Source organism: Labeo rohita, chromosome 20 (genome assembly GCF_022985175.1).
Source record: "Labeo rohita strain BAU-BD-2019 chromosome 20, IGBB_LRoh.1.0, whole genome shotgun sequence".
NCBI lineage: Eukaryota > Metazoa > Chordata > Actinopteri > Cypriniformes > Cyprinidae > Labeo > Labeo rohita.
In genome coordinates, this window is record NC_066888.1 from 11613772 (window position 1) to 11625887 (window position 12116).

At 36.8% G+C, this 12116-nt stretch overlaps 1 protein-coding gene across 1 annotated transcript in view; it reads left to right on the forward strand.

Annotated features, from left to right (window-relative positions):
- Positions 1 to 12116, forward strand: part of kctd1 (potassium channel tetramerization domain containing 1) — a 28034-nt gene continuing 15918 nt past the window's right edge. Inside the window, exon 1 of the mRNA XM_051137808.1 lies at positions 1 to 463. Within this exon, the coding sequence (XP_050993765.1) occupies positions 455 to 463 (9 nt within the window). The 5' untranslated portion in view covers positions 1 to 454. The remainder of the gene's footprint in view (positions 464 to 12116) is intronic.

The following is a 12116-nucleotide window of genomic DNA, read 5'->3' on the forward strand; positions in this document are numbered from 1 at the left end:
TGCGCGCACACACCATCCATTTGCAGGAAGCGCCTGCGGCAGCGTTCCATCAAAACTAATCATAACCATTCAAATCTGCCTCCCCGCTGCAAGATGTAGGAAGGACGACGACTGTTTTACGCAGAAAAATCACCAGATCCCTTTTTACATCCTAGAATAAGCGAAACTGCACATTTTTGTGTATTACAAATAGCTCATTCTTGTGATCGGTTAATTCACTAGTTGTCCTGAAGTGAGCAGAGATCTGCAGGGGCGTTTGTTTGAGAGCGCGCTCTCTCTCTCTCTCTCTCTCTCTCTCTCTTTTCTCTATCCGGGTCTGGCCCAGAGGGGTTGTGAAACCCCTGGAGCGACTCTCTGTGAATTCAGCTTCAGCTGGGCTCCATTCCTCAGCGCTTGAGCGAGGGGCGCGGACAGGAGCCCAAACACGGAGAGGTGACACGTCGCTGGATGTCCCATGTTCCAGGTGAGGAGCGCCAGATTGGGCTTTGTGGGTTTTTTCTACAGAGAGAGGCAGCGGGTCTTCAGAGCGCAGCTGCATGTACGCATGTGCCAAAGGATGAGCGCGTTTGGGACAAAAATATTTATCTTCTCCCAGTTTACATCCTGTCGCTTCCCGATTTGTGTAATGGCAGCGCAAAACGACACTTGAAGCAGTTTATACGTTGTCACACGTGAAAGTGTTCTGTAGCGTAGCCACGAATTATTGACTGATATCGTAATGGCGTCCTCGATTGGGTTTCGCGATGCGCTACGATAAGTCGCACGCTCTTTGAACGCGAAGCGAATGTGGAAAGCGATTATGAAAATCTGTTCTTTAACACAGCGGCTGCTTTTGTAGTCATACTATAAGGTTTGGGGTTGCCAAATAGCAGGTCTGATCGCAACCAGAGTGCGTTTTTACGCAATTGTAACACTTTTTGAATGATGCCGAGGGTGTTTTTCTTGTTTATTTGTGTTTAGCGCCGGTTGTTGTTTTTAGCAGCGGTGTTTAAAGTCGAGCATTCCTTCATTCTCATCGTATAATACGCTACAGCTGCTGCGCTCTCAGTGCGCGGGTGGGAGGAACAAGACGCACGTGTTACAATGGAATCGCATTTTAAGTGCACTGATTGTTGCGTGATCCACTTTGAATGCATTCTCTGACCAGTGTATCATACCCTATAAGTTGTATTCTGTTGGCTCAGAGCCGTAGCGCCACATGCTCCCAGCTCGTGGAATTGCCAGTCGCTGTCCAAGTGGATGTGTGTGGTACTGTCACCCGGCATTTGAGTCTTTAGATATACTGTCTAATTAGGTTACCTGGCCAAGAGAGGCATCAAAAGGGCATTCTAGTGCGCACTAGAGGGGGCTTTGCTTCTATATTCTGTGCTGTATGCACACACATGCCCAATATCTATCTATCTATCTTGTTTTCCCCTAAAAGGTGCATATTATGCGTTCTAGTACCCTAAAGGTACATAGTACCTAATTGGGAAAAATATGTGGGTATCATCCCAGTGGCAGCTTTTGTACCATTCTTCCTTAGATAGATATATAGATAGATAGATCTTGCATCTTGATAATCTCTGTTTTTACTAAAAACATACCTTCAGATGAAGGCGGAACTACAAGATTTTTGATACAGTTGTCTTGTCTCAATTCTCATACTTTAAAGGGGTCATGACATGGATTTTATAATTATTTTAATCTGTTCCTTGATGTTTACGTATAACGTTAAGAGTTTTTTGCAAAAAAAAAAAAAAAAAAAAAAAAAAAGTGGAAAATTATTATTTTCAACCCTCATTCTTACCCTTTGTCTAAAACTACCTGTTTTTAATGGACGGGTCCTTTCAGGCTTGTTAATAATGATCCACTGTTATGATTGGCTAACATCATTGCATAGGAAATAGTATCAACGCCCGCCCCCTCGCTATTGCATGTGAGTGTTTTGACAACATGATCCACAAAAAAGGTCACTTCCAGACAAAGCATTATGAAATAATTTACTTACAGTTTGTGATGCAGCTGCATTTAGATCTAGTACCGCTTCATCATTTAACATATGTTTGTTTGTGAACTCTCCATGACACTGTGCCTCGTTTACAAAACAAAACACTATTGACTTGTTCCTGACGCTGGAATCCTTCTGATATCTGTACAAAGATGCGAACGAGTTTAAACCAAACGCATCAAAGCAAACGTTCTTTCACTCTGTTTGTCTTATTGACGACAGACTCAAATGCGTGGACTGTGTCAGAAAGCGAACGTGCATCTGCATACTGTATGAAGTGTAGACAAGACAGCAGTAATTGTAATTTCTATTTGCTTTTGACCTGAAGTGACACTCGCATTTAGCACATCAGTCATTATGTGACTGAACGCCAGTGGGCGGGGCCTATGGTGAGAATTGGACTATTAGCCTTGCTCTGGAAGCAGTGTTTATGCAAATGTTTGTGCCTGGGTGATGTCATCTTGCACCTCGGATCCAAACGAGCCAGTTTTGGAGCTTGATTAAATAAATGCTTTGCTGATAATGAGGAGGATGTTTTAAACCTATGAAACTTGCAGGATATTTTAATGGCAAAAAGACCTCTTATATGCCAAAAGATTAAGGTAAATTAGATTTGTTCATGTCATGACCTCTTTAAGTGGTTAACTTTTTTAAAATCTCAGGGCTCTTCAGTTCATGTTGCCTCCAGCAAAGTATCCATTGGTTGCACATTTTAGAATCTTAGTGAATTCAGTGCGTCATCCTGTTCACCTACTGTGTTATTAAATTTGTTTCACATTTTAACCGTTCATTAAAACCAAGTGCTAGTCATCCTAGTGAATACTGTCATGGTGAAAAGAAGGCTCCTGTTCTTCTGAGAAAACTTTGCACGGACAGAATCGCCGTGCGAGGACGACACAGTCTGCACCAGCCTCATCTGTTAAATCTGGAAAGAGTCTTGTATAACTGTAGGGGATCATAAAGTACAAATGTAATTGGTCTCGTAGAGAACACAAGCATTCCTGTACAGAACACCATCACCCACTAAAACGCTCACAATGGATCGCATGCAGCGAGCTGAATTGCTGCCCACGGACAGGGCAGAGTTGCTGAGTTTTCTGACTCACTCTTGTAGAATATTCAACATGTTAATGTGGGCTTGGAATCACCTCAAACACAGGTTACTAATCCTCGCGCTGTCTTCAGCGATTCTCGACACATCCATACTTTGCATATGCGCCCATGAATATGGATAAGATTATGAGCAGAATGTCATGCAAGTCTTTCCATCTTCCTGTCTCTCTCCGAGTCCCTTATGCCACAAACATGTGAAATGAACTGTAGCCTGATGGCCATCTAGCACCAGGGTTATTTTTGGCAACTAAAACCAATTAAAAAAAAAAAAAAAATACTTGAAATGAAAGAAATCCTAACTGAAATATAAATATTTAATGTATTATAATTATAATACATATATTTGTTATAAATGTTATAAATAATAAATATTTTTATTTAAATACAATAATATTTCTAATACGTAAAATACAACATTATAAAAAGTAAACTTTATTTATTTAAATTTATGTAAAAACAATATATATATTTTTTTATACTTAAGTTCTAAAATAACTAAGACTTAAACATGAGCCATCCACAGCACCAGGGTCATTATAATGAACAAAAAAACAATAAAAAATTGTTACTTGAAATAATAACAACTGAAATTGACTGAAAGGTATATATAAAAAGGTAAACAAGTGAGAAATGTTAAAAAAAATAAGTAATTTTAATATATATATATATATATATAAATATATATATATTTAAAAGTTGAACTTAATTAAAAACTGAGTTATCTGTTTTTGCAAATAAACACACACACATATATATATATATATATATATAAATATATATATAAAATAAATATATATATCAATAATCAATATATATAATTAAAAATTAATTAAATTCAAATTCAAAACTAAGTTATCTGTTTTTGCAAATAAACACTTTGTGTATGTGTGTATATATATATATAACACTTATTTGTTATCATATGTGTGTGTGTGTGTGTGTGTATATATATATGTATATATATATAATAAAATAAAATAAATTCAATTAATTCAATAATAAAAAAAATTGTTATCTGTTTTTGCAAATAAGCACTTATTTGTTTTCATGTTTTTATTGTGTTAGCTGTATTTTTTAGTTATTTTTTTTTTACCTAATAAAAATAACCCAACTGCAGTTTGATTGAGATTAATTGGAGCGCACAATGAATTGTTAAAATTTTTCTACAATTTATTATATTTTAAAATATATAAAATATACTAAAATATTACATAATACAACTAACTTTAGGTACTAAATAAAATAAAATAAATAAATAAAAACAATATAGCCATATTTAAAAAAGAAAAAAACTAAAATTTAACTAAAACTGAAAATAAATAAATTAATTAATTAATTAAATTAAAACATTAATAGAAAATCAGTGATGCTAAAATAACACTGCCCATCACACCAAATGGTAAAATATCAGTACGATATCGAAGGAGCGGCCAAAGAGGTCCGACTCGTACTACAGGTGCTCGATGCGATTTCCATCTCTCCCGTAGCGGATGGCGCACAAGGTTGGCTCGCTCAAAGATGGTTTCTATCTCTCTTGAAGCCGTACATACCCAGACACGCACTCGCACATTCAGTAGTTACTCTTTTTTGGCAGCCTGGGGCTCTGGCAGTAGGTTCAGCTATATCGCACCTTGGTGTTCCTCTCTCTCGCTCGCTTTCATTCTCTCCCAAGCCTCGGAGGTAGAGGCGATTTGTGATGCTGCGCTCACACTGTTTTTTAAAAAGTGCTTCCTCTGAACTTCTCTATCTCTTCAGATTAGTCAGGGAACAAATTACCTGCCTGCACATAAAAAGCCCCTCTCCAATCCTCCGCACAGCCATGTAACGAGCCTGATCTCCCTTTTGAAGAGTGGGCATGTTATTTTCCCTCTCGCCTGCAGGCTACCCTGCCATGCAAATGATTATGAAATTAAATTTAAAACTATACATGTATTCAGCCTCTCTCTTATCGCTATCTGCACAAAGCGCATACAAATCAGGCCGGGATCAGGGCCTCGGCTCAGGACTGCACTTTAAAGCTTTGCTAATTGCTAATTGGGTATCTAGGTGTGAAATGGGCTCTGCTAACGAGAATTTAAAATGTGGAAAGGAGGGTTTCTTTTTTTTCCGTTTCTGCTCGAGCTCTCTCGCTCTGTCGTTCCCTCTCCTTCTCTTTCCTTTGAGAGATGTCAGAGCTGTTTCTGGTGACATGCCTGTGGGCAGGAATGACAGAATGAGACAAAAGAAGAGAGGTCTCTCGTTTCAAAATGGAGGCTCATCCTCGCACGGGGATATATGTGTGCTGTGCGGAGGAGAGAAATGAGATACAGGTCCGGCGTTACCTCGGCCCTGCGAAAAGGATGCTGGGAGTTTAATGATTGAGGATTCAGGCGTCTAACACAAAGGTGGCTGCTTTAGTTCTAGCTAGGGGTAACCTGAGGACTCCAGTTACCGAGATCACGATCCGGTTGTGTTGGCGTCGTGGCCTCGGGCGAGGGACTGTGCGGCAGGTTTCTCCCAGGGAACTGTGAACCTCGGGAACTCCAGCACTGCTCCTTTGAGGTCTTTCTCATTTGACGCACCTCTTTCAGGTTATGGAGCACTTTGCTAATGAGTGAAGACTTGAATCGGGTGTGTTAGATAGGGAAGACGTCCAAAATGTTTAGTGCTGGAGGGTCCCAAGAGCAGAACACTGCTATTAGTGACTGGCCGAACACATGGAGCCTGATAAAAATGTTCATTTTAGAAGAAAATTTCGTGCAGCACTTAGAGGCTTTTGCATCCGAACACTTCTTTCTTTAAAGAAGTTCACTCCCAGAACAGAAATTTACAGATAATTTACTCACCCCCCCCCATCCATAATGTTCATGTCTTTCTTTCTTCAGTTGTAAAGAAATTGTTTCTTGAGCAAAACATTTCAGGAATGTTCCCCACATAGTGGACTTCCATGGTGGCCGCAAGTTTGAACTTCCAAAATGCAGTTTAAATGTAGCTTCAAAGGACTCTAAATGATCCCAGCCGAGGAAGAAGGGTACAATTTAAAAAAGTACAATTTATTTACTTTTTAACCTCAAATGCTCATCTTGCGTAGCTCTGAGATGCACAAGCGTACTTTGTGTAATCCGGGTCAATGTTAGTGGTCGACCAATATTGGATTTTACTGATACTGATAACTAGGTTGGACCACACTGGCCGATACCAATTAATCGACCGGTGCTTTTTAAAGTGGATACTGAATGGAAAATAAATAGTGCTCTACTATTTAAAAAAAAAAAAAAAAAAGTAGCCTACTGAACCATACTTTGTAAATGAATAAAATATTAATATTAATTATATATTGATCATTACAGTTAGTTCATTGTTTGTTAATGTTAACAAAAGCAACTAAATTTTTAAAATATATCAGTAAATGCTGAAATTAACACACTCTAACAAGGAACAATATTTCTATTGTACAGCTTTTATCAATCTTAATGTTACAAATGGACTCATATTGTAAAGTGTTACCATTACATCAACAATCAAGCCAAAGATCTTTAAATATCTACACAAAGGCCACAGTATTAAAATTGCATACATATGGATATTGTGTACTTTCACAATTTTACTGCTTCTATTCTAGAACATTTGTGGTTATCTAATCAGAATATAAAAAATGTTAGTCACACAACGGACAAAAGTCCAGTACTGCGTGTAGAAGAACTCACAGCTATCCGGTATCACACACACTGGACGTGTCGTGTTCAATTCAAGCGGCGGTCTACAAGACTTTATTTGATCACCAAACGGGCAGAAGTATACTGCTGTCCTTTCTCCACTAATGCAGCATCTAGTCAACAAATGTATTGCTTAGTAATGATATGAAAACATGCACTACAGTATACTGTACACACCGTTTCGTTGTCGATGTTTTAAATCCGCTTTTGAAGTGTCCTGCTCAAGTGTCATGTGTCTAAACAAATGGCATGTGCTGTCAATGATTTCCGCCACTAGAAGGCGCTATCGAAAAAACTATCAGCATGGATTTTTGCCGATAATCAATAGTTCCGCCAATCAACTATCGGTGCCGATTAATCGGCAAAACCGATACATTCGTCGACCTCTAGTCAATATAGTTAGGGCAGGTGGAAAAACTCCCATCTAATTTTCTCCTCCAACTTCAAAATCATCCTACATCGCTGCAAAAGTACAGACCCAGCGTTTACAAAGTGAACATGCAAAGAAGGTCAAACGTCCTTTACAAAAAAAAAAAGTTAACAGGGATGTAGGATGATTTTGAAGATGGAGGAGAAAATGAGATGGGAGTTTTTCGACATACCCTCACTGTATTGACCCGGAATACACAGAGTTCACGCAGAGCTAGACAAGATGAACGTTTGAGGTTAAAAAGTTGTAACCTCAACTTGTTTTGTAATTGTAAATTAGGAAATAACTGATCGCTGTGCTAGATAACACCCTTCTTTATCGGCTGGGATCGTTTAGAGCCCTTTGAAGCTGCATTTAAACTGCATTTTTCCAAAGGTCGCCGGTTCGATTCCCGCACCGGCAGGAATTGAAGGTGGGGATTGTGAACGACCAGCGCTCTTTCCACCTTCAATACCATGACTGAGGTTCCCCCTGAGGAAGGCACTGAACCCCCGATTGCTCTTTCACTTTCATTTTAGAAGATCAAACTCGCGGACACCATAGAAGTCCACTATATGGAGAGAAATCTTGAAATGTTTTCCTCAAGAAACATAACTTCTTTATAACTGAAGAAAGACATAAACATCTTGGATGACAAGGGGGTGAGTAAATTATCTTTACATTTTTGTTCTGGAAGTGAACTTCTCCTTTAAAAAGTGTATAAATCACTTGTTTTCCAAAGAAACATTGTCCAACAGAGATGCCAGCTGGTAAAGTTACAGTCTCTCTCGCCCTCCCTGAACCCAATGAGTTTTAAAAGACTTCCTAAAGCGTGCTGTGAGTTTGGTGGGGGATAATTGAGAATGAGTGGGAAGTCGCCATATGATTGGATATGACTTATGTTCGTTCGTTCATGTGATTGGTTCATCAACAAATCCCGCCTATTGTGTTCATACGCATTCTGCATTCACAAATGAACGAACAATATAATGCCGTCAATGGGAAGACTAATTAAAAAAAGTATGTAAACAGCTCACACACTTAGATATAAACACTTTCTGTCAAAATAAGACTTAAAATTGCATGAAAACATGAGTGGGAGTTTTTAGTGGTTAATCAAATTGGTGAAATTTAAAGTAAATCTCTGTGTCTGTGACCAATATTTACAGAGCTTTGATGACTGATCATCTGAAAGATTTAAAAATAGTTAAAAGTTAACTATTAAAAAGAATAGCTGAACATAAGTTCACAAATAAGATATATTGTTTAAATCGTTACTGCCTTGAGTTATTTTGTTATTTAAAAACACTTGATGAGATTCATATTTGCATTTAATAGAATATTGATTACATTGTTAATGTAAAATGATCAAATAGATTTAATAATTATATAATATTTAATATTCTATAATAGTATAATGTTATAGAATAATTATATATATATATAAATGATGTATTCAGTGCATTAGGAAAATACTACTTTATGTTATTATCATTTTACTTGGTTGTGCCATGTGACATATGAGTCATTATTTAAACTTTTCTTGAAATGGTGAAAACATTTTTCAAAGCCATCACAGACAGTCTTACTTGCCATTGACTCATATCTTTTCTTTAAAGAAATGTTCACAAGACTGTGGAAAGACTCTGACCGTACAAAGTTAATGAGTCAGATGATCGCTGTTGATTTGCTGATGGATGAATAGAGCTTTTTTTCATCCCTCCTCTAGCTTTGAGCCCTACTGAGCTCTAAAATCCGCTTCCTCATGCGTTGCCTCTCTCTGAGGCACAGCGCCGGAGACAAACATCTGCCTTATTCTCCAGAGCCAAACCTCAGCTCTGTGCTGTTCATACTGAGACAGCAGTTGCCTCAGGGTTCTCACGACACACACACAAACACAAGGGAGAGGAGAGAGGCGTGAATGTAGAAGCACTTAGGAATGTGTTCTTGATCAAGGTCACTCATATAGGATGATCTTGTATTAATAGATGAATGTAATGAATCAGATGCAAACTGGCATATTTTGCTGTATAGATTTAGCGATGGCGCATGACTCTATTAACAGGGCCAAAAGCAATTTTATACCGAGTACTCTAGAATCATTCATACATGAAAATATCAATGTATAAATGAGTAAGCCATGATGCAATTCAGAGGGGGCTCCATTTACATTACTATAGCCTCTATTGATACACTGAGGAGTACAAGAGAGGAAAATGGAAATCTGCTCTAACCTGAGAAAGTCTGCAGTGAGCTCCAGCTGAGCTGCATTTGCAAATCACAGCACATAAATGCATATCAGAACAGCAGAAGTTAAATACAGTCCAGTCGCACTGGCACATCATAAATAGTAAGTAATATAAAAACTGTGGACGAGTTAAATTCAGCCACCATTTATTCACCCTAATGCATTTCTTGGTTTTGTGGAACACAAAAGGCAGCGTTTTGAGAAGTATATAGTTGAAGTCAAAAGTTTACATACACCTTGCAGAATCTGAAAAATGTTAATTATTTTACCAAAACAAAAGGGATCATACAAAATGCATGTTATTTTTTATTTAATACTGACCTGAATGAGATATTTCACTTAAAAGACGTTTACATAGTCCACAAGAGAAAATAATTGAATTCATAAAAATGACCCCGTTCAGAAGTTTTCTTCATGAGTCCCTTGTTTGTCCTGAACAGTTAAACTGCCTGCAGTTCTTCAGAAAAATCCTTCAGGTCCCACAAATTCTTTGGGTTTTCAGCATTTTTGTGTATTTAAACCTTTTCCAACAATGACTGTATTATTTTGAGATTCATTTTTCCACACTGAGGACAACTGAGGGACTCATATGCAACTATTACAGAAGATTCAAACACTCACGGATGCTTCAAAAGGAAATTTTTTCTTTATCAATTTCAAGATCTGGGTAAATTTCAATTATTTTGTCTTCTGTGAAACATGAAAGTATCTTCTTTAGCTTCTATAGGGCAGTACTAAGTGGGAAAAAATATTTAGGCAAAATAAGAAAAATGTAAACATCTTTATTCTGTTCAAAGCTTTACACCCCTGGCTCTTAATGGATCGTTTTTCCTTCTGGAGCATCAGTGACTGTTTGAACCTTCTGTAACAGTTGTCTATATGAGTCCCTCAGTTGTCCTCAGTATAAAAAAAGATGGATCTCAAAATCACACAGTCAATGCTGGAAAGGGTTCAAATACACAAAAATGATGAAAAACAAAAGAGTTTGGGGGACCTGAAGGTCTTTTCTGAAGAGCAGCAGACAGTTTAACTGTTCAGGACAAACAAGAGACTCATGAACAACTATCACTAACAAAAAACAGCTGTGGATCATTCACGTAGCAACTTAGTATTACGAATCAAGCGTATGTAAACTTTTGAACGGGATCATTTTTAAATATTTTAACTCTTATTTTCTCTTGTGGACTATTTGTAATTGTGTTTATGTGAAATATCTTATTCAGGTCAGTAATAAAAAAATAACATACATTTATGTATGATCCCTCTGATTTTGGTGAAATATTTAAAATTTTGCAGATTCTTCAAGGTGTATGTAAACTTTTGACTTCAACTATATTTGCTCTTTTCTTTTCTTTTTTCCAAAATATTAACTGTCATGGATGTATATTTGCTGAGTAACCAACTATTTTGTAGAGGGAGGTCAAATTTCAGAGCCAAATTACAGAGGGTAAAAATGACTTCAGAAAGTTTGCAGCATCATCATATTATTTTTTACACAGAGATTGGTAGGTCTGTTAAAAAAAATCTGTTGACTTTAGCAATCTTTGTTGCATTATGTGCCAATGGTAACAATTCAAAAATGGAGAAACAGCACTTTTCAAGTTTTTCTCCACAAGTTTGCCTGTCTGTAACTCAAAAAATATTAAAGATATCTTAATGCCCTTTTAGATATGTAGCAAATAGACAAAATTAAGGTGCTGTTAACTGATAATCTTTCACTCAGTGAGCTGTTAACCAGTGATTCAGTGAGTTGATCTGAACCTGAACTAAATTGGTCCATTTTGTAAACTGGATCAACTGGTTTATTGAAATGAGTCAATTTAAAATTTTATTAATTCTTTCATACATGTGCCAATGAGAGCTGGATCTTAAGATTTTTCTAAATAACAACTTCGATTTAGTATTTTGCAAATACAAAGTTGACTTCACATGCAAAGTTGACTTCAAATGACTTTAAATATGTGTATTTTTTTAAAACTTTCATTCACTTTTATTATAGCAAAAAGTGTGCAGGATATTCTTTAATGTACACAACAAAAGAAATTGATGTGGAAATATTTTTCACTCAGAAATTGCTAGCAAACTTAACAAACAAAACAAGAAATTGAATATCTAAAAAAAGCACTCGGTAACACTTTACAATAAGGTTTCACTTGTTGATGTATTAACTAACTTGAACAATACATTTATTACACTATTTATTAATCTTTGTTAATGTAAGTTATTAAAAAAAAGTTGATTATTGTTAGTCCATGTTAGTTCACAGTGCATAACTAATGGTAACAAACACAGCTTGTGATTTTTAATAATGCATTAGTAAATGCTGAATTTAAATAAATGCGGTAGAAATATTGTTCATTCTTAGTTCGTGTTAACTAATGAACTTTATTATAAAGTGTTATCAAGTACTCTAACAACTTTAATTTTACAGTATAATGTAAGGTTGGAGTGCCAGAGTAATGAAGCAGTTTTCATTTTTGTGTGAACTATTCCTTTTCTGTGAGTTTTCACCTTTTAGAGTGTTTTTTTTCCTGCCTACTGGCCATCATTGCACACCCAAACCCACGGTGTGCACTTTGTGCTGTGTCGAAATTATTCTTACCATGCACAGAAATATCAATTAGTTCACCACACCTTCATCTCTCCCTCTCTTTCTCCCTC